The sequence below is a fragment of the Myotis yumanensis genome, unplaced genomic scaffold, assembly GCF_028538775.1.
Source record: "Myotis yumanensis isolate MYYU_CA2020_CCGP unplaced genomic scaffold, mMyoYum1.0.hap1 SCAF_6, whole genome shotgun sequence".
NCBI lineage: Eukaryota > Metazoa > Chordata > Mammalia > Chiroptera > Vespertilionidae > Myotis > Myotis yumanensis.
The window spans coordinates 88,666,475-88,690,664 of record NW_027223757.1 but is presented as its reverse complement, the minus strand read 5'-3'; the positions used below and the strand labels follow the sequence as shown (position 1 = coordinate 88,690,664).

Here is a 24,190-nt window from a genome sequence, read left to right as displayed (position 1 = left end):
GTGTTTCCCAGGGCTATGCCTTCCTGGTGAGTTTACTTCTCTATACTCCTGGTTTCAACTACCACCTACTAACTTCCAAATCTATTCGTAGGCCAGACCTCTCCTATGAATTTCAGATTTATATACCTACAATTTGATCCCACTGCCATGTCCCCACTGGCACCTCAAATCAACATAACACCAAACTAATCTTATCTGAATGTATATCCTCTTCCTATGTCCTTGGTTTTAAAATGTGGTTATCACTATATAGTAACACATACTGAAAACCTGTTAAGTCTCCCTTGAATCTTTCCTTTCCCTGATCCCGCCTTATCTACTCAATTAGTTAAATCTTCCAATTTCACCTCCTAAATATTCTTCTAATTCAGTGGTTCTCAACCTTCTGGCCCTTTAAATACAGTTCCTCATGTTGTGACCCAACCATAAAATTATTTTCGTTGCTACTTCATAACTGTAATGTTGCTACTGTTATGAATCGTAATGTAAATATCTGATATGCAGGATGGTCTTAGGCGACCCCTATGAAAGGGTCGTTCAACCGCCAAAGGGGTCGCGACCCACAGGTTGAGAACTGCTGTAATTCAATCCTCCTATGCCTAACTAATAACTTCTATTCTACTTCAGGTTTTAAATCTCTCTCCCAGACTACTTCAACAGCTTCCCAACGATCTTCCTGCCTCCCATTTGTCCCCCTCAATTCCATCTCCATTAAGCTTGCAAAATAATCAATCTAAACTGAAGATATAATCATGCTACTCCTGCTTTACACTTTTTCAATGATGCCCCAGTTAAAAGGTTCTGGAGTGAGACCTCTCTGCACTTTGGAATCCACTCTCCACACTCATTAGACATAGCCTTGAAAAGTTACTCAACTTCTCTGTACCTCCATGTTTTCACTTGTGAATGTCCCAGATTATTAAATGAGGTAATAATTATAAAGCACTTAATACAGTTCCTGGCATTTTATTAAGTGCTTAACAAATGGTAGTTATTAATAATATTAATATAAATACACTTATAGTAATGGTATTTTGGTCGCTGGACTGGTATACAAGTTCAAGGACAGCATGCACAGCCCTCCTTGAGTTGACCCTCGCCTCCTCTCTAAGATACCCTGCCACTCGTTTTATGCTTCAGCAACACCAAACTTAGTAACTACTTACTCTGATACACTTTATCATTTTTCCACCAGAAATACATATTCCTTTCACCCCCTGCATAGGTAAGACCTTTTGCTTTTAGGCCTGATGAGGTGTCACCGTTACCAGAAAGCCTTCTCTGAACACCAGTTTATTAAGATGTCCCCTCAGAAATATTGATAAGAGTTCATGGCATATAAGAAACCCCATAAAAGTGAGCAGGTGACCTTCTCACAGTAGAATTTTATGCAGCTGTTTAAAAAAAAGGATCTCTATGAAGTGAGATGGGTGGTTTCTAGGACATATTGTTACATGTAAAAAACAAAATGCAAAAGAATATCCATAGCACCTTTTGTGTAAGAAAGAAAGGGGTGTAAGAAAATATACATATATCTGGTTATTTGTACAAAAAAAGCACAGGAAGGGTAAAGCAGAGACAATTAATAGTTTATCTAAAGGGGGTAGGGGTAGAAACAGAGAAGAACAAAAGGAATGAGGGTTACATTTTTCTGAGAATGCCTTTTTGACTTTTACAACCATGTTAATATTTCACACATCCAAAAAAGGACAGTAAATAAAATCAACAAAGATTGGGAAACTAAGGAGAAAATAAACAAATGGGGCTACATCAAAATAAAAAGCTTCTGCACAGCAAAAGAAACCACCATCAAAATGAAAAGGGAACCCACTGTATGCGAGAACATATTTGCCAATGATAAATCTGATAAGGGGTTAATATCCAAAATATATAAAGTACTCATACAACTCAACAAGAGGAAGACAAACAATCTAATTTAAAAGTGGGCAGAAGACCTGAATAGGCATTTCTCCAAAGAGGACATACAAATGGCCAAAAGACATGAAGAAATACTAAAAGTCACTAATCATCAGAGAAATGCAAATTAAAACTACAATGAGATATCACCTCACACCTGTCAGAATGGCTATCATCAAAAAATCAACAAACAAGTGCTGGCAAGGATGTGGAGAAAAGGGAACACTAGTTCACTGCTGGTGGGAATGCAGACTGGTGCAACCACTAAGGAAAACAATATGGAGTTTCCTCAAAAAAGTAAAAAGGGAACTTCCATTTGACTCAGCAATCCCACTTCTGGGAATATATCCTAAAAACCCCAAAACACCAATCAGAAAGAATATATGCACCCCTATGTTCACAGCAGCCTTTTTGTATTTTGTAAAATAATTAGTATTATTTACAATAGCTAAGATTTGGAAATAGTACAAGTGCCCATCAGTAGATGAATGAATAAAAAAGCTGTGGGACATTTACACTACGGAATACTATGCTGCTGTTAAAAAAAAAAAGAGAGAGGGATCTCTTACCCTTTGAGACAGCATGGATGGACCTAGAAAATATTATGCCAAGTGAAGCCAATCTGAGAAAGACAAATATCACATGATCTCACTTATTTGTGGAATCTAATGAACAAAATGAATTGACCAACAAAATAAGACCCAAAGTATGGAGGCATGGAACAGACAGACATACCTTGATGTGGGGTTGGGAGAACAAAAAGAGATAAACCAAAGAACTTACATACTTACTAGAGGCCCAGTGCACGAAATTCATGCACGGGGGGGGGAGGGGTCCCTCAGCCCAGCCTGCATCCCTTCACAGTCCAGGAGCCCTCAGGGGATGTCCGACTGATGGCTTAGGCCTGTTCCCCATGTCAGTCGGACATCCTTAGTGCTGTCGCCGAGGCAGGAGAGGCTCCTGCCACCGCTGCTGTGCTCGCCAGACGTGAGCCTGGCTCTGGCTGAGCAGCACTCCCACAAGGGGAGCACACTGACCACCAGGGGGCAGCTCCTGCATTGAGCGTCTGCCCCCTGGTGGTCAGTGCACGTCATAGCAACCAGTGGTTCTGCCATTCAGTCTATTTGCATATTAGCCTTTTATTATATAGGAGGATATGCATAGCCCATGGACTCAGGCAATAGGGTAGTGAAAACCTTGGGGGGTGGGTAAAAGCTGGGAAGGGGGGGAATGGGGGAAAATGGGAGATACCTATAATACTATTAACAATAAACAATGTAGCCGAAACTGGTTTGGCTCCGTGGATAGAGCGTCGGCCTGCGGACTGAAAGGTCCCAGGTTCGATTCCGGTCAAGGGCATGTACCTGGGTTGCGGGCACATCCCCGGTGGGAGATGTGCAGGAGGCAGCTGAACGACGTTTCTCTCTCATCGATGTTTCTAACTCTCTATCTCTCTCCCTTCCTCTCTGTAAAAAATCAATAAAATATATTTAAAAAAAAAAAAAACAATAAACAATGTACTTAATATTTTAAAAAATCAACAAAGATTGGGTAGCATGAGAGGGTAATATGAAACAGCAAATCAAATAACCTGAACTGTATTCCAAATGAATCACATAACCACAATGAAGGAGTTACATAACCCATGTAACTTCTGAACAAAGTATTTGTACTATATTCCCTCGGGCTAATTTTTTATGTTAAGCAAATACTGAAATCTGTTAATGGGTTTCATTTTCACAGAACTATAAGTTCATAATTTTGAAACTACTTTCTAGGTGCAAGTAAATATGGGATCAATAAAGGGGAACCATGTCCTCAGTGTTGGAAAAAAAAGTTACAAATATGAAAGGGGAAAGGACATAATTAACCATGTGGTGTAGTAGTGGAATAGGAATTGTCAGTGTGAACTCATGGGTTTAATACAGACAGAGATACACAAAATTAGATATAGATGTGGGGGTGTACACACACACACACACTGTTTGCTAAGAGGGCCTAGAAGCAATGATATTCCAATAACCACGAGCACACCTAGCACTGAGATTTCAATTTCTAGATACAATTTCCCTCTAAGGGTTCTCTAGAGCTCTGGAGCTGATTCCAGTGCAGGGGCAGGGGGGAAAAAACAAGATGAACCTGAACTATCTTGTTGTACTAAAAAATAAGTGCTCAAAGAATAATGGGGACACATCAAAAAGACATCAGACAGCTTTCGTTGGTTGAATATGGAACAATTTGAGTAAAGGAAATAATTATTTATAAAGAATTATAACCCATTGGATAATAAGAATCTGTGAGTTCATAGTATTGTTGAGGATCTTTTCTATAGTACACAAGACTATAGAAGCAGTCCATAGTATTGTATCTATGAGTTCATAGATATTAATTAATGAGGGAAAGTCAACTAATAAATATAGAAGAATGATGGAATTAGAAAATATTCATTTGGCAAAACTGAAAGTTTAAGGAGTAACAGGGTATTTATATAGTCTCAAAGTATTTCCCCAGAAGACACATTACTTACAAAGGAAAAATTGTAACTTTACCTCGGAAAAAACAGGCAAAATCCACCATAACCAAATGATCAAAGTTAACATCACCAGTAATGGGACACATCAACACCACTGGCCTCCTAAAATGACACACTGAGAAAACCACATCACATTTGTGGTATTCTGCCAAAATGCATTAATATGGATCTAATCATGAGGAAACACCAGACAAAACTCAAATGAGAGGCATTCTACTTAAAAACAAAACAAAACACTGGCCTATCCTCTCAAAAATGTCAAGGGTCTCACAGACAAGGACTGAGGAACTGTTCCAGATAAAGGAGATCAAAGGAAAACCAAGAAATGGTTTTTATCAACTGTTTTTTATTTTGTTTTGAGGTGTTTTTGTTGTTGTTGCTATAAAGCAGGGGTCCTCAAACTACGGCCCGCGGGCCACATGCAAATACAAATATTGTATTTGTTCCCGTTTTGTTTTTTTACTTCAAAATAAGATATGTGCAGTGTGCATAGGAATTTGTTCATAGTTTTTTTTTAAACTATAGTCCGGCCCTCCAACGGTCTGAGGGACAGTGAACTGGCCCCCTGTTTAAAAAGTTTGAGGACCCCTGCTATAAAGGATATTCATGGATAAGCCAATTGGGACAATAAGGCCTGCAGATTACATAATAGTATTCTATTGATGCTAATTTCTTGAGAATTATAAGGTAGTAAAAATATCCCTTTTTTTTTTTTAGGAAATGCACACTAAAGGATTGAAATAAAACATTATATCTGCAACTTACTCTTGAACAGTTAGGAAATATATACATATGGAAAGAGAAAAGAATAAAACAAGTGTGGTAAAGTGTTAACATTTGGGGGATATGATAAAGGTTATATGAAAATTCTATCTAAAATTAGGTTAAAAGTAAAAGAAGGAAAAAGCAAGCAGGTAATTGATACTTGTTGGGGGTAGAGGTGGTAAAGTCAAGATTTGGGCCCCAGCTGGTTTGGCTCAGTGGATAGAGCATCAGCCTGTGGACTGGAGGGTCCCAGGTTTGATTCCAGTCAAGGGCACATGCCTGGGTTGCAGGCTCAATCCCCAGTGGGGGGCATGCAGGAGGCAGCCAACCAATGATTCTCTCTCATCATTGATGTTTCTATCTCTCCCTCTCCCTTCCTCTCTGAAATAAATTATTTATATATATATATATATATATATATATATATATATATATATCCTATCTAATAATAGAGAAACATGGTAATTAACCGTAACTTCGCTACCCTTCCCATTGGCTAATCAGCAGGATATGCAAATTAACTGCCAACAAAGATGGCGGCTGGCAGCCACGCAGCTGAAGCGAGCAGGAGGCTTGCTTGCTCCAGTGATGGAGGAAGCCAAGGTTCCCCGCCTGCCTCAGCCCAGCTCTGAGCTCCGGATGCAACAATGTTGCAATTATAGAAGCTAAACAAACTCCAGATACCTGCATTCAGCCGGCAGCAGGCTCCGAGCTTAGAGCGCCAGTGATGGCAACAGAGTTTCAATTATAGAAACTAAACAAACTCAGATACCTGCTTTCAGCCAGCCACGGCCTCAGAGCTGGAGCAGGCTCTCAGCTCCAGTGACAGCAATAGAAGGAAAATAAATCCCAGAAAAAAAAAAAAAGGCTGGGAGCTTCAGTCACCCGTCAGCCTGAAAATGGCCCTCAGCCCCTCACCCAGACTGGCCAGGCACCCCAGTGGGGACCCCCACCCTGAAGGGGGTGTGACCAGCTGCAAACAGCCATCAGCCCGTCATCCAGATTGGCCAGGCATCAAGCGGGACCCCCACCCTGATCCTGGACACCCTTCAGAGCAAACCAGCCGGCCCCCTCCCGTGCACCAGGCCTCAATCCTATATAGTAAAAGGGTAATATGCAAACTGACCCTAACAGCAGAAAGACTGGGAATGACTGGTCACTATGACACACACTGACCACCAGGGGGCAGATACTCAATGCAGAAGCTGCCCTCTGGTGGTCAGTGTGCTCTCACAGGGGGGAGCTCTGCTCAGCCACAAGCCAGGCTGATGGCTGCCAGTACAGTGGTGGTGGTGGGAGCCTCTCCTGCCTCCTCAGCAGCGCTAAGGATGTCTGACTGCAGCTTAGGTCTGCTCCCCGCTGGCAAGTGGACATCCCCCAAGGGCTGCCTGATTGCCATCTTAGGCCCAATCCCCCAGGGAGCAGGCCTAAGCCAGCAGGTGGTCACCCCCAAGGGGTCCCAGACTGGGAGAGGGCACAGGCTGGGCTGAGGGACCCCCTACCCCCGAGTGCACAAATTTTTGTGCACTGGGCCTCTAATATATATATATAGATAGATAGATATAGATATTTTTTTTTAAAAAGATTTGGTTAACATCTAAAGAAATAAAGTGCTGAAATAAAAACCTGTGATGTGTTCTGAAAAGTTTCCCTGATTGAACCAATTGTGTTCTATATACAACATCTAAAGAATGAAATCTGGAATAAAATGGATCTAACTTTAGGATCTTACTCAAGAAGAAGAGTTTCTAAAACACTCAAAGGACTTTAATATAAGTTTACAGACTCATCTAAGCCATGTGACCCAAAGTCATTGCGCTATATGGAAGTTGAAATGCATGCCTTTAGACACATTAAGCAAGTACTTTTCTTCTAAAAGTTTGGAAGGTAAATTAATTTACCTAGAAATGTTTTATTCTATTTAAGATTAATTATGGAAACTGTTAAATAAGTGTAAATAAAATATATCAGAATAAATGCATGAAATAGGCCTGGCTGGCATGGCTCATTGGTTGAGAGTCAACCTATGAACCAGGAGATCATGGTTCGACTCTCGGTCATGGCACATAGCCGGGTGGGGCTCAATCCCCAGTGTGGGGTGTGCAGAAGGCAGCTGATCAATGGTTCTCTTTCATCATTGATGTTTCCATCTCTCTCTCCCTCTCCATTCCTCTCTGAAATCAATAAAAATATTTTTAAAAACTAAGTAAATACATGAAATAGGATAAAAATGAAAACATTCTAGCTGTATTAGAACTAAAGCTAATGAGATAGATGTAAAACTTCAAGAAATCACCAACAAATCTGTAAATCATAAAAACATGCTTTCGATTTTAAAAACCACTACCTTTTCTTCAAAGCATTTCCAGAAAACCCTGTGAACACCTAAGTCAAAAAAATTACAGCATGTCCTACAATGGGGACAATCAATTTCATCTGAGAATATGACTTTATCTGACAAAGGATTTATGAATGTTTTAAAATATGTCTACAAATTCTTTGAAAAAACCCCTCTCCCTACCCCCAAAAAAGATGGAGCCTAGTTGCCTTCCCTTGAGTGTGGGCTAGACTTAGTGACTCATTTAAAACAGAATATATAGAAGGGGCAGTGTGTGTACTCAAGATAGGACATATAGGGCATGTGGCTTCCTCCCTGCTCTCTCTTGCATCACTTGCTCTGGGTAAAGCCAGCAGGGTAAAGACAGGTTGTGAGGACACTCCAACAGTCCTTGGAAAGACCTAAGGCTTCATGCCAACAGCCATGTGAGAGAGCCTCCTTAGAGGCAGATCCTCCAGCACTAGTCAAGCCTTCAGATGACTGCTGCAGTGCTGGTCAACAGCTTAACTCATCAGAAACTCTGAGCAGAACCACCCAGCTAAGCCACAACTGAACTCTTGACCCAGAGAAATGGTTAGATGTTTGTGTTTTAAGCTGCTAAATTTGGGGTAATTTGTTACACAGCAATGACAACTAATATAGGGCTTAATACTTATCCATTTGTATAATTATAATTATACTAGAGGCCCTATGCACAAAAATTCGTGCAAGAGTAGGCCTTCCTTCCCCCAGCTGCCAGCACTGGCTTCCCTCCTCCAGGACCCTGGCTGGCTTCCCTCCAGCCCCAGCTTCATCAGAAAGGACGTCTGGAATAACATCCAGAAGACATCCGGTCTAATTAGCATATTACCCTTTTATTATTATAGACTAGAGGTAGGGTCCCTCAGCCTGGCCTGCGCCCTCTCATAATCTGGGATTGGGCCAAAACTGGCAGTCGGACATCCCTGAGGGACGTAGCAGTGCACGAAGGGGCAGGCGACTGGGGAGGAGCCGCTCCCGTTCATCCTGGCCTGATGCACCTGCTGCTGCTGCTGCCACCGTTGCTCGGTAGCACTGCTGCAGAGGCGGGAGAAGCTCCTGCCGCCACAGCTGCACTCGCCAGCCATGAGCCCGGCTTCTGGCTGAGTGGCTCTCCCGCTGTGGGAGCATACTGACCACTAGGGGGCAGCTCCTGTGTTGAGCCTCTGCCCCCTAGTGGTCAGTGCGCGTCATAGCGACTGGTTGATTGGTCATTCAGTCGCTTAGGCTTTTATATATATATAGAAGATAAAAATTTATATTGTGAAATTAGCTGAAAAAGATTATGCTTTACAAAAATAATTATAGTTGACCCTTGAATAACGAAGAGGTTAGGGGCACCAACCCCCTCAGCACCGTCAAAAATCCACATACAACTTCTGACTCCCCCAAAACTTAACTACAGTCCCTTGGAATCCATGGGGGATTAGCTCTAGGACCCCGGTGGATACAAAAATCCACAGATGTTTAAGTCCCTGATATAAGAGAGTGTACAACAATGCATACAGTCAGTCCTCGGCATCCACAGACTCCCAACCGCAGATCAAAAATACTGTTTTTTATCCATCGCTGGTTGAACCTGTGGATGCAAAACCTGGGGGTACGGAGAACTAATTGTATTATTTATTGAAAAATAGCTGTGAATAAGTGGGCCCACAAGGGTCAACTGTAGAGTCAATACTTCCAGGAATGTATAAAATAAGACCCAAAAGAGATAAATCAAATCATAATAAAAACATTATACCACAAATAGAATTTACAGACAAGTATTTAACTCATAAATAGATTTAAAAATAGACAGTTGAGTGGGTGGAAGGAGTAAATTCTGTGGAGAGAAGGGAGATTAGCTTGGAAATCTAAAGTACACGTTATTTGGGGTGAAAAGCAAGATATTTTTCAGTAAATTACTAAAAAGGAGTGCTGGATAAGCCAGTCAGAGAAAGACAAGTACCATATGATTTCACTCACATGTGGAATCTAATAAACAAAATCAACTAACAAGCAAATAAAGACAGATTCATAGAGAGTAGGCTGACAACTGTGTGGGGGTGTTTCAGAGAGCTGGGGAGGGCAGTAGAGGGATTGAGGGGGAAAATAGAGGAAAAACTCTTGGACACAGACAAAAATGTGGTGATTGCCAAGTTGGGGGGTGGGGATGGGGTAAAAGGGAGATAAATTTTAATGGAAGGAGATCTGACTTGGAGTGGTGAACACACAATAAAGTGTATACCTGAAATCTGTATAATGTTGTTAACCAGTTTAATTCAATAAAAATTAAGAAGCTCTGAATTTATTTTAAATGTCATTAGCTTGGAAAAGTACAGTTCCTCCTTTAGAATACTTTGCACCTAGACATAGAGAAGTGTGAAATCTGAACATTGTGGACGAAAGGGGCCACAAGCTGACCTGACAAGCTCAGGGAAGGCCTGTATGGCAGTCTAGCAGACTCAGAGACCTAAAATAACCACAAAGGATGGTCTGAAATTAAACTTTAACTAAAGCAGTTATGGTGGGCAGTTATGTCCTAGGCCAGTATCTTCACTGACAAGATCAACTTTGATCCTTACTGAGCCCGTTTGCCTTTTTGCCTCTAAGATAACATACCCTTGAAATGTCTGGGTAACTTGTAACTTCCCTTTTTCTGGAGCCCCTGGGGCACAACCAAATGTGCTGGGCGCCAGGACAGATACTACAAATTCCTTCATTATCATGTTAATTGATCCTGCTATCCTATCACAGAGGTTTCCCCCTGCTTCGCTTAATCCCACCTCCTTAAATCTGTCACCAATGAATTCCATGTATAAATACGGATGTAACCCTGCCATTCTCCGGAGCACTATCTCAATTCGTTGAGGTTCTGCTTCCCGGCATATGTCGACAGTTTGGCTCAAATAAACTCACAAAAATTCTTTACAGGTTTCAATGGTTTTTTTACGTTGACAACATTTATGCAAAATCTCTTGTCAAGTACAGCATGTCTTCACAGGACAATCAGCATTTTAATGTCCTCCTCCATATCCCCTCATCCCTAACAATATTATCAAATTGCCTTTGATCCATTTTATTAAAATTCTGACTTCCTCCATAACTTTCCCAAGTCAGTGGAAACAAGACTGGAGTGCTTCCTGGGACATTGGCCTGCTAAAGCCCCAACACCTGGAATGGACATGAAGAGCACTGGCTCTGGAGTCCAAGCCTGGGACTAAAGTCCTGTCCCATCTCACTGGCCACAAACTGCAGGCAAACCATTCTCCTATTCGGAATTTCAGTTGTCTTATTAGCAAAATGGGTATAATAACCATTTTATAAGGTTATTATTATTATAAATACAAAATGACATATAGAAAAGGCATAGCATAATGCACCTACTCAATAAACAGTAGCTAGTTATTAATGACCTTTTTGTTTGCATGTATTATAAACTAGAGGCACGATGCACGGATTTGTGCACATTGAAAGTAAATTAATTAGAAGGTGGCCAGCAGGACGGGACTGGGCAAGAAGGGCTGGACACACCCTGGAGGCAACCTCCCATGATCCCTCCCCAGACGGCTTAACCTGGGGCGGCGCTGGGGCTCGAAGGGTGTCTGCGGAATGAGCGGGGGTCCCTCTGGCAGGTGGGGTCCCTCGGCCTGGCCTGCAGGGATCAGGCCGAAACCAGCAGTCTGACATCCCCCAAGGGGTCCTGGAGTGTGAGAGGGCACTCTGCAAAGTTGCTGTCACTCTGCAGCTCCTGCGTTGAGCTTCTGCCCCCTGGTGGTCAGTGCGCGTCATAGCTACCGGCAGGTCGGCTGGTGGGCCGGTTGCTTAGGCTTTTATATGTATAGATACATTTCCAAAATCAAGAAAATAAAGGCACAGATTGCCAGAATATTTTTTTTTGTATGATACAAAGATGCAAAAGACTGCCTAGGACCGTGGTCGGCAAACTGCGGCTAGCGAGCCACATGCAGCTTTTTGGCCCCTTGAGTGTGGCTCTTCCTAAGCCTTAGGACAGTGATGGCGAACTTTTTGAGCTCAGCGTGTCAGCATTTTGAAAAACCCTAACTTAACTCTGGTGCTGTGTCACACATAGAAATTTTTTGATATTTGCAACCATAGTAAAACAAAGACTTATATTTTTGATATTTATTTTATATATTTAAATGCCATTTAACAAAGAAAAATCAACCAAAAAAAATGAGTTCGCGTGTCACCTCTGACATGCGTGTCATAGGTTCACCATCACTGCCTTAGGAGTACCCTAATTAAGTTAATAACAATGTACCTACCTATATAGTTTAAGTTTAAAAAATTTGGCTCTCAAAAGAAATTTCAATCATTGTACTGTTGATATTTGGCTCTGTTGACTAATGAGTTTGCCGACCACTGGCCTAGGAGATTAATGTGGATTTATGTCATTTAGTTTCTGGAACATTACAGCAGCTTATGAGTTAAAAATCAAACCTGAACACTCAGGCACTCAACAAGCATTGGCTAACCTAGTCTGTGATCAATGTTTACATAGCACTTAGCATATTCCATACAGTATTATAAATATGTTTTTTTGTGTTTTTTTTTAAATATATTTTATTGATTTTTTACAGAGAGGAAGGGAGAGAGATAGAGAGTTAGAAACATCGATGAGAGAGAAACATCGATCAGCTGCCTCCTGCACATCTACTGGGGATGTGCCCGCAACCAAGGTACATGCCCTTGACCGGAATCGAACCTGGGACCTTTCAGTCCACAGGCCAATGCTCTATCCACTGAGCCAAACTGGTTTCAGCTATAAATATGTTTTTTACTCCTCTATCATATTACATATTCTTTGATTGCTTAAAAAATTTTGTTTATCTCTATATTTTTTTCATGGCTCCTTGCATACATAGGCTAAATTTAACTTCAAGTCGTTGATGTCTGCTCACACCAATATATTCTTGAGATTATAAAATTCAGGCATCAGACCTTCCCCCTGACAATGTGTGTGCTCACTCATGCAGATAGTATCATACCCTCTAACCAAAGCTAGTATTAGATGCCCAAAGCAACAATCATTTCTCAATCCCCAGCACTGTGCACAGCTTCTGGCACATAGTAAATACTTAATGAGTGTTAGAAGAAAGAATAAATGTGAGAGAACAAGAGGCCAAGAACAAGAAGCATGGTGAGTTGCTAATTTTAACTCCTAAAATCTCTTTACAGTATGCTTATCTTTGTACAACTATTGTTTGATTTCCTATACAGACTTCCTTACAGCTCCCTATCAGAGATTAGGACTAACATTTGTGCTCCATGCAAAAGTCCTAAGATCCAAAGCATATCAGCAAATAAGGAATAAGCACCTATCTATACATCAGCTATTTGAAAGAAATTTTCTGTACACATGTGTAAAATTAGAAACCATGCCTTTTCTGTGACTCGGCAGAAATATGAGGATGAATAAAATCTATGTGAAGTACATGCAATCACGCACAAGAACAGTATTAAGAAACTTCAAAGGTTCATTCAAACTAATACTGCATGCCAAGCATTATGCCAAATTCCGCAGAAGAGAGAAGTAAGATCAGATGAGGTTTATGGACTTGGAAAGCAGACTGGTGGATTTGGAGAGTCTGCAGGCTGCTACTTCCTTATCCTTCTCTAAACTCTCTTCTGGTTCTCTATCAACCCCAGCCTCTTTTGTTAGTCTCTATGCTGGTTTTTCTTCTTTCACGCATACTCTAAGTCAGATTTCTCAATGTGTGGTCCTGAAAATAGCATTATCATCACCTGAGAAGCTGTTCAAAATATAAATTCTTGAGCCCCACTTAGACCTACTGAATCAGAAACTATCAGGGCAGGACCCAGAAATCTGTTTTATCCAGGCCTCTAGGTATTTCTGATGCATGCTCAAGTTTAAGAACCAATCTAAGTTTGATCTACATGTTGATTTCTAAAAGTTCCAGTCCTTGTTCTTTCCAGTTCTCCATCTTCTCTACAACTATAATATTACTACTACTACTAGCAACAGCTGTCATTTATAAGCTAGGTGCTGTGCTAATCATTGTGCACATGCTATCTTATTTAATCTGTACAACAATTTAAGTATCAGCCCCACATTTCAAAAGAAATTTAGGCTTAGAGATGTTAAGTAACTTGCCCAAGGTCACCCACTCCAACCAAATAAGCGGCATAACAGAGATATGACCTTGGGTTTTCCTGACTCCAAAGTCCACAGCATTAACCACTATGCTCTTACTTAGTGGTACTACTTCCATAGCCTCAAAGGCTCTCATTTACATTACAATTATTCCTAAACTGTATCTGGAGTAGTATTTCCAATTATGTAGTGGATCTCTCTAAACTCCAAACAGGGACCTTAAAATTTTGGCATGCCATCATGTCTTCTCTCCACTGCAAGTCTGTTCCTCCTCTTGTGTTTTCTAATTTAATGTCATCATAATCGCCAGGTACTCAAGCTACACAAGTCTTCTTTAACTTCTCACTTCTGGCTGGTCATTACTCACTTCTGGCTGGAGATTGTAGTATCTAAAATTTCTCTACAATTCATCAATGGCAAAAATTACAAGCATTTCCTGTAAGATGAGGAACAAGATAGGGATGTCCGCTTTCATCACTCTTATTCAACACTAGAAGCCCAGTGCACAAAATTTGTGCACTTGGTGGGGGGGGGGGGGGTGATCCCTCAGCCCGGCCTGCACCCTCTCGCAGTCCAGGAGCCCTCAGGGGATGTCTGGACCATCAGTTGGACACCCTTAGCACTGCCGCAGAGGTGAGAAAGGCTCCTGCCACCCCATTGCGCTCGCCAGCCGTGAGCCCAGCTTATGGCATAGCAGCACTCCCCCTGTGGGAGCACACTGACTACCAGCTCCTGCATGGAGTGTCTGCCCCCTGAGGGTCAGTGTGTGTCACAGTGACCAGTCATTCTGCCATTCGGTCGATTTGCATATTAGCCTTTTATTATATAGGACTAGAGGACCAGTGCACGAATTCATGGACCTTGAAAGGAACTGGGGGCCGCGAGGCTGCGGTGGGCACAGGAGGGGGTCTCGGCCCATCCTCTGCGCCCCTGCCTGGCCCCTGCCTGGCCCCTCGTGCCACGGCCCCCAGTCCTGTCTACCAGCAGCCCAGCTCCCACTGCTGCCGCTCCCACGCTGTGACGGCGCAGGCCCCACTCACACCCGCTGATGGCACAGAGTGATTGGGGCCAGAGCCAGCAGTGGGTGCTAACAGCACTGGCGCTGTCAGCAGGTGCAAGCAGTGGCTGCTGCCCTGATTGCCCCTCAGGAGCAGGGGGAGGTGGAGAAGCCTTAGGGGCGATCAGGGCCGGCAGCCGCCACTCGCACCTGCTGACAGCGCCAAGCAGTCTAGACCGGCACTGGGCGCCAGCAGTGGGTGTGAGCAGGGCCAGCACCAGCAGCAGGTACAGGTGCCGGCAGCAGGTGCAAGCACCCGGCGGGACCACAGTGCACAGGAGCAAAAAATTTTCAGTAACCACCAGAGGCTCGCCCCCAATGACAGCAACCGGCACCCCAACTTGATCTGGCGCCCCCACTCACCTGCTCCACCATCCTGCCGCGGCCGATGCCCACCATGTTCCTCTGTCTGCCGCCTGATGCCGACGCCCACCATGTTCTGTGTGCACTACCTGGTGGTCAGTGCACGTCACAGCAACCAATTGTTCAGTTGTTCGGTTGTTCTGCCATTTGGTCTATTTGCATATTAGGGTTTTATATATAGATAAATAGATAGTATTGGAAGAACTAGCCACAATCAGACAAGAAGAAAAAATAAAAGGCATCCAAATTGGAAAGGAAGAACTAAAACTGTCATTGCAGATGACACTGTATACAAAGAACCCTAAAGATTCCATTCAAAAGAAAAAGTATAAGAACTGATAAATTCAGTAACGTAGCAGAACACAAAATAAATATACAGAAATCAACTGCATTTCAATATACCAATAGTGAACTGTCACAAAAGGAAGCTAAGAAAACAATGCCATTTACAATTGCATCAAAAAATAATAAAATAACTGGGAATAAATTTAACCAAGGATGTAAAAGACCTGTGCTCAGAAAATTATAAGACACTGAACAAAGAAACAGAAGATACAAATAAGTGGAAGCATATACCATGGTCATGGATAGGAAGAATTAACATCATTAAAATGTCCATACTACCCAAAGCAACATATAGATTCAACACAATTTCTATCAAGATACCAATGGCATATTTCACAGAATTAGAACAAATACTTCAAAATGCATATGACCCCAAAAGACCCCAAATAGCCACAACAATCAAAGTTGGAGGAATCACTCTACTGGATATCAAACTCTACTACACGGCCCTAATAATCAAAACAGCATGGTGCTGGCATACTAAAAACAGACCTATAGATCAATGGAACAGAATAGAGAGCCCAGAAATAAACCCACATCTTTATGGTCAATTAATACTTGACAAAGGAGGCAAGAACATATAATTGGATAAAGATAGTGTATTCAATAAATGTTGGGAAAATTGGACAAAAAAATGAAACTAGACCACCTTTTTACACCATACACAAAAATACATTCAAAGTGGATTAAAGACTTGAATGTAAGACTCAAAACCATAAAGTTCCTGGAAGAAAACACAGGCAGTAAAATCTTGTACGTTTCTCAAAGCAACATTTTTTTTCTGATATACGTATCTCCTTGGGCAAGGGAAACAAAAGAAAAAATAAACAAATGAGACATCAAACTAAAAAATTTTTGCACAGCAAAAGTAAACCATCAACAAAGTGAAAAGACAACCCATTGAATGAGAGAACATATTTGCCAATGATATATCTGATAAGAGTTTATATCCAAAATTTATAAAGAACTCAGATAACTCAACATCAAAAATAACAAGCAATCCAATTTTAAAATAGGCAAAGGACCAGAATAGACACATCTCCAAAGAGGACATACAGATGTCAATAGACATATGAAAAGATGCTCAACCTCACTAATCATTAGAGAAATGCAAATTAAGTCAGAATGGTTATTATTAATAAACTAGAGTCCCAGTGCACGAAATTCGTGCACTTGTGGGGGGTCCCTTAACCCCACCTGCACCCTCTCACAGTCCAGGAGCCCTTGGGGGATGTCCAACTGCTGGCTTAGACCCGCTCCCCAGGGAGTGGGCCTAAGCCATCAGTCAGACATCCTTAGTGCTGCCATGGAGGCAGGAGAGGCTCCCACCTCCACCGCTGCACTCGCCAGCCATGAGCCCAGCTTCTGGCTGAGCAGCACTCCCGCTGTGGGAGCACACTGACCACCATGGGGCAGCTCCTGCATTGAGCGTCTGCCCCCTGGTGGTCAGTGCATGTCATAGCAACCGGTAATTCTGCCATTCGGTCGATTTGCATATTAGCCTTTTATTATATAGAGAATCAACAAACAGTAAGTGTTGGCAAGGTTGTGGAGAAAAGGAAACCTTCATGTATTGCTGGTGGGAATACAGATTGATGCAGCCACTGTGGAAAGCAGTGTGGAGTTACCTAAAAAAATTAAAAACAGAACTGCCTTATGATCCAGGGATTCCACTTTGGGGAATATATCTGAAGAAACCTGAAATACTAATTCAAAAGAATATATCCACCCTAATAAATGCTGTTCATTTCAGCATTATTTACAATAGGCAAGATTTGGAAACAACCCAAGTGCCCATCACCAGATGAGTGGATAAAAAAGCTGTAGTACATTACACAATGGAATACTACTCAGCCATAAAAAGAAGGAAATCTGACCTTTTGTGATTGCATGGATGGACCTGGAGAGCATTATGCTAAGTAAAATAAGCCAGAGAAAGACAAATACCATATGATTTCACTTGTATGTAGAATTTAACGAACAAAATAAACAAACAAAATAGAAACAGACTCACAGATACAGAGGACAGACTGAGAGCTGTCAGAGTGCAGTGGATGGGGGGACTGGGTGAAAAAGGTGAAGGGACTAAGCAAAAAAAAAAAAAAAAAACATAGACACAGATAACAGTGTAGTGATTACCAGGGGGGAATGTTAGGGGGAGGAGGAGGTGAAGAGGGCAAAGGGGGGATAAATGGTATTGGAAGGAGACTAGACTTGGGGTGGTAAACACAACAATGCAATATATAGATGATATATTATAGAAATTGTACACCTAAAACCTATTTAATTTTATTAATCAATGTCACACCAATAAATTCAACTTTAAAAAATGAATGGAATGAAAGACCCCTTCATAATTGGGTCCCAACCATACCTTTCCTGTCTCAACACTCCTGCCATATAACAAGCCTACAAGAAACAACTCAAGATTTTCCAAAACCCTATTCAATTTTAATCTTTGGCAACTGGCTTATGCTGTCCCCTCTGCCTGGAACGCTTGTTTTCCCTTTTACTTGTGGCAAAATTGTACTCAACCTTTGGGACCAAGTTCATTCCTCTTATCTTTAAAGCTTTCCTGACTCTATCAATTTTTTCCTAGCCAAAGTGATCTACTCCCTCTGCATTTTATTCATTCCAAAAGTAATTAACTCTTATCATAACATAACATGGTTAGTGGTTTGTATCCTCAGACAAATGCTTAGTATCTCAGGAATACACTGTGTCTCATTCTTTGTCTTCGCAGCACCCAATATAGTGCTTAGCCACAGCCAGCACCCAATAAATATTTGCTGAGTTGTTAAATAATGCAACATTTAGTGTTGCAACTTTATACATCTTAGGTTAGCAATTCAACTTCAGGTTTACACCTTCAAAAGAATTTTAACATAACCACAACAAAAGGTACTGTAAAGACCAAAAATTCAATATTTAACAGCAGCATATTTAATTTGCTCAAATCTTTTTGTCAATATTTTTCTTAATTTTTATTGATGAGAGAGAAAACAAAACATCAATTTGTTGTTTCACCCCCCCATGCATTCAGTGGTCAATTCCACAGCTAACATTATTGTTTTTGTTTTTGTTTTTACAGGATCAGCAGTAACTGATAACCTCACAGGACACTATGAGAGAGAATCCCACTCAAAACTGTATCACTGAGAATGAGAGTGGCGAAATAATTGCTTTGAGTACACCATTTCAATAAATTTCCAATGGAATGGACCTAGCACAGTGGTCGGCAAACCGCGGCTCGAGAGCCACATGCGGCTCTTTGGCCCCTTGAGTGTGGCTCTTCCACAAAATACCGTGTACGAAGTTGACTTAAAACTTTAAGTAAAGTTTATTAAGTTAATTTTAGGGAACGTTGTGGAGTGAAAGAAGATGTAGTGTCGAGGATTGAGAAAGGTATGTTGAGATGGTTTGGACATATAGAGAGGATGAACGAAAGGAGATAGACGAAACAAGTATACAAGACGAGTGTGGATGGGAGAGTTGGAAGGGGTCGACCTCAGCGAACGTACCTCAATCAGATTGAGGACGTTTTTAGCAAAGGCCAGCTTAGGAGTATCCTAATGAAGTTAATAACAATGTACCTACCTATATAGTTTAAGCTTAAAAAATTTGGCTCTCAAAAGAAATTTCAATCGTTGTACTGTTGATATTTGGCTCTGTTGACTAATGAGTTTGCCGACCACTGACCTAGCACATCAGGTAGATTTTAGAAATGGGGACATGCACCGCTAACTAAACACATAAGATACATGCACATTAGTGAGGCATTTATTCAAGTAAGTAATAGAAATCAGAAGTGCACAACAACCTGTTGTCAACTGTAATATCCCTTCAATGTGTTAAGACTCTACTTGAGTAGCTCAACGGCCATCCCACCCAGCAAGAGGACTTGACCTTGTTAATAGTGGGATGCTGATAAAGCCTGCCTGAGCCTAAACTTTCCCCTCCCGATCTGCTAAGCCTTCTATCTCCAACATTCCCCTATCGGAGACCTTCTGCTCCACGCATCCGACAAGTGTCTCCTCAATATATCCCCCCAACAGCCAAATTCACACTATTTTCTCAACATCTGATTTCTTATCTCTTCTCTAATTCAAAGTTTACTCTTCTTTCAAAGACCAGCTCGAATCTTACCTCTTCCAAAATGTTCATGAACTCAGCACACCACAGTCTTTCATCTTTTCTAAATTTCTAGTGCACTTACTAGTAAAGTGCAGCAGCTCACATAGCACTTGTTCACATACTACCCCATTTGGTTTCATAATTATCTTTATACATATGCTTTATTTTCCTAACCAGGCTGTTTGCTCTTCAAGGGGGAAAAAAGCCAGGTCTTCTATGTCATTTGAAATCCCAACAATCGCCCTGGCTGGTTTGGCTCAGTGGGTAGAGCGCCAGCCTGTGGACTGAAAGGTCATGAGTGTGATTCCCGTCAAGGGCACATGCCTGGGTTTGGGGCTCAACCCCAATGGGGGGTGTGCAGGAGGCAGCCGATCAATGATTTTCTCTCATAATTGATGTTTCTATCTCTCTCTCCCTCTCCCTTTCTCTCTAAAAATCAATAAAAAATATATATTAGGCATGAGTGGGGGGGATAAGAGGGTAATGTGGGGATAAGTACACATATGTAATAACTTAATCAATAAAGAAATTTATATATATATATATTAGAAATCCCAACAATCCTCTTCCCACATGTCCCATAATTCTGGGGAGAGGGGCACATGTATTAACTGCTTGAAGGGCTGAACTAAATGCTTGCTATACACCACTTACACAGCGTGATATATAACAAATATCTACGGCTTGCCTATTCTGTGGCAAGCGCTTTTGTCAGTACTGAAGGTATACAGCCATGATGGAAACCACACGTGCTTCCTGTGCTAAAACGCTATTACACTCCGGAGAGCAAGAGACACTGAATTTCGAGCACTCGAAGTATTACAGGGCAGGGTTTTCTCCTGGTTCCCTGATGTAAGAACTTCAGGCAACATACTTTACAGATCCTCCGTTACGAAACTGCATCACAGAATTTTACAGCGGAGGGGTAACTTAGAAGTAACTTTCTTGCACGGATCACGATTAAACTTCAGAACAGTTCATCTTTCTACAGATTCCAGGCATCTCTCCCTCCGATGCTTCCCTCCCAGGGACGGTAACGGCAGCCGGCACACGGTGCCCAGGAGAAGCCCAGCGCACCGTCTCCCTCGGGCCTGTCTGGCCACCAGCACTCCCCAACCCGCACGCCGGACAGGATCTGTACTTTCGACTTAGTAAACGGCAAGTCTGTCCTGCGTTTGAGAAAAACGAAAAGCAGTGCCTCCCTTCTGGGAAAATAAAACAAGCTGATGTGAGTCTCCGAGGAAGGACTGAACACAGACTCCCGCCCCCTCGGCCACAAATCTGTCGCAACCACGTGATAAAAATGCCCAGAACCAAGTGTTAGGGGCGAATGACGCCTAACGTGCACATACATGTGAAGTCGGGAGCTCTGGGGAACGGGCTGGCCCCCTATCTCCTCTGACAGCTCGCCTTCCCCCGGCCGTGGGTGTGTCCGACGCCGCGCGCAGGCACTGATTCACAATTCGGTACTTAACGACCGGCTCCTCGTCCCAGGGCAGCGGCGCCGAAGGCCCCGGCAGCGCCCAACTTTCCGAACCCCAACCCCGGCGTCCCTGGTGGTGCCGCCTCCTCTCGTCTCGGCAGCCTCGTCTCTGGGAGGATGAGGCGCCGTTCTGGGAGCCCGGGCTCCTCCGGGCTTGACTCATTCCGGGAGCCTGGCGGAGCCACCCCGACGCCCCCAGACACCTACTTCTCACTAAACCTTTCAGAACAACAGTCTCCGCCGGCCCCTCGCAGCCGCTTCCCAGAGCGCCCGCGTCCCGAAACTGACCCTCGTCAGCCCCCGTCCGCGGAGGAAGCGGCGGAGGGGCGTGGAGCGGCGCGCGCAGGTGCGGTGGGGGCGTGCGTCCCTGCGCCCCGGCCCGCGCAGCAGGTGCGGCCAGGCCCCACCTCCCCTGCGAGGCCCGGGCTACTCACCCCGACCAAGTTCTGCGACCCAGCCGCCGGCTCCGAGGCCACTTCCGCCGGCTCCGCAGCCCCCTCGAAGCCACCGCCCCCTGGGCCCCTGCCGTCTCCGCCGTCCTCGCCGCCGCCGCCGCGGCGCGCGTCCGCTCTCACGCACACCGCCGTGGCCGCGCACGCGCTTCGGCGCGCTGGCGTCACTTAGCAACCGCTGGGCGGCCGGCGGGCGGGGTCCCAGTGTTTCGGGCCCGGAGGTCGCCTCAGGCGGTTTGTGCTGGTTTTCCCGCACCCGCCCGACCCTTTGCCCTTCGGAGCTGGGGCCCGGGTGTGGCTGCCCTTCCGGCACCTGGCTCCGGGTAAGTGACGTCACCTACGTCACTGTGTGGCGTCACCGAGCTCATCAGTGCGGATGGGAAGGTCCCCGGGTTGATCGCGGCCCGCGAGTTTACGGGGCGCCTGTGGTGCAGAGAGCAGTGGCCTCGTGCAGACGGGCGCGGGAGCCATAGATGACTTCTGCGAAGGGCGGATGGTTCTCAGAGGGGGAAAGCCAACGGGGCTGAGTGCGCGCTGAAGGTGGAAGGCGGCGAGGGACCGTCGCTAACTCGGAGGAGGGGGTAGGGGGCCCAGCCTTGAATTCCCCTGACTCTCGGTTTCCTCATGCTATAAGTAGGGACGGATAACCGTGCCCATCCAGCCTGCATCGGAGAGTGGTGAGGCTGAAGGAAAGGATGTATGCAGAGGTGCTCTGTAAAGCTTTACCGTAAGAGAAGGCAGTCAAACAAAAGCAATCAAGAATGGACTTGGGGCCCTCGCCGGTTTGGCGCGGTGGAAGCGCAGGCCCGCGGACTGAAGGGTCGTGGGTTGGAGTCTGGTCGAGGGCATGTACCTGGGTTGCAGGCTCCACCCCTGGCCTGGATGGGGGCAGGCAGCCAACTAATGAGCCTCTCTCACATCCCCCTTCCTTCCTCTCTCTCTGAAAATCAATGGAGAAAATATCCTCCTGTGAGGATTAACAAAACAAAACCAAAAAAAAAAAACGGACTCCCAGTCAGATTCCAGTGCGGGATTTTGGAGAGAGTGACTGGAAAGGACATAATTCCAGGCAAAAGAAGCGTCACGCGTGAAGGTGGGAAAGTGAAAATGGACAGGAAGAATAAGGCTTGAGTCAGGGAGATTAGTTTTGAGGCCATTGCTGTACTCCAGATAAGAAGCAAGGAGCAGAACCAACTCATTGGCAGTGATAATCCTTGGCAATGGGAAGGGGTAGATGTGAGCGCGGTTAAGGTGGTAGAATGGACAGCGCTGAGGGGGATAAACGTGGAGGCCACATTTCTAATATGGGTGCTGCTGGAGTGGATGGTGGAAACATTTAGCCAGATACAAAGAAAACTGAGTCTCCCGGCTGTCCAAAGGTTTCTGATCTAAGTTACTGGTAGTGGCAGTCCTAGGGGGATGACTAGACTTGTGGGCTATGATGATGAGTTCAAATATGAACATGTTTATTGGGGAAACACTTATTCTTCACTCATGATGTCTCCTTCCATATGGAGTGACATCCATTAATATTCGTGGCCTCCCTCTGCGCCTGCCCCCAGCTCACTCATCCCTGATTGGTGAATTTAGAAAAAAAAGAATGTGTACCCAAAGGAAGCTGCCTTCTTCACACAGCTGTCCTGGTGTTCTCTGCTCCAGGAGCAGGGCCTTGAGATGAGGTTGAGGGTGCCTTGTCCAGGGCTATAGAGTTAGCAAACCTATTTAATTCCAGAGTTTGGCATTAGGAAGCTCTCTGTCTACAGATAATATCCAATACTTTTTTCAGTTGTAGTATCCTATATAATAAAACCCTAATATGCAAATTGTCCCCTTGGGCAGGAATTCAACCCACCAGGAGTTTGACTGCTCACTATGACATGTGCTGACCACCAGGGGGCGGCACAGAACACGGTGGGCATCAGGGACGCGGCAGTAGAAACACTGCTGGCCCCAATGGGCCCGTCGGGAGCCAGCCCACGGCAGGATGGTGGAGCAGGTGAACGGGTGGCAGGAGCGAGGGCCCGGTCACCCTGTAGATGGCGACCAGCAGCTGAGGGAGCCGAGCAGGGGGCCCAGCCCCAACTGATCACCCTGCAGACAGTGACCAGTGGCAGCAGCGGGGGGCGGGGCTGGCAAGTGGGCAGCACCAGGCCAAGGCGGATGAAAGCGGGAGCCCTGATCACCTGCCGGTCACCCAGCAGACAGTGACCAGAGGTGGGGGGCGGGGCTGGCAAGTAGGCAGCGCTAGGCCCAGGCAGGGTACCAGGCGGGGCTGCGAGGCAGGGGGGTGGAAGCTAGGGCCTGATCTCCGCAGGCCACCCTGAGGGACCCCACCTGTGCATGAATTTTGTGCACTGGGCCTCTAGTACAGAATAATGCCCCAAAGATGTTCATGTCATACTCTTCTAGAACCTGTGAATATGTTAACCTTACATGGTAAAAGGGACTTTGCATCTGTGATTTAATTAAGGATTTTGAAATGAAGAGATTATCTTGGAATCAGGCTGGGCTGGAGGCAGGAGAGTCATAGTCAGAAAAGGAAATAGGATGATGGAAGCAGAGATCAGAGAGATTTGGACAGTCTGTACCGCTGGCTTTGAAGATGGAGCCAGGAGTGCAGGCAAGTCTAGAAGCTGGAAAAGGCAAGGAAGCAATTTCTCCTAG

General features: G+C 44.2%; 1 protein-coding gene across 3 annotated transcripts in view; it reads right to left on the bottom strand.

The window, feature by feature from the left end:
* The window catches only part of BTBD9 (BTB domain containing 9), a 431,208-nt gene extending 409,386 nt beyond the window's left edge, over positions 1-21,822 (bottom strand). The window contains exon 1 of one of the 3 annotated variants that reach the window (XM_070418646.1): positions 21,509-21,822. Coding sequence is in view for 1 of the 3 variants with exons in the window: in XM_070418645.1 (XP_070274746.1) it covers positions 20,944-21,237 (294 nt within the window). In the remaining 2 variants the exon portion in view is untranslated. The other 2 variants (XM_070418647.1, XM_070418645.1) reach the window with 2 other exon arrangements.
* Positions 21,823-24,190: the final 2,368 nt, after the last annotated feature.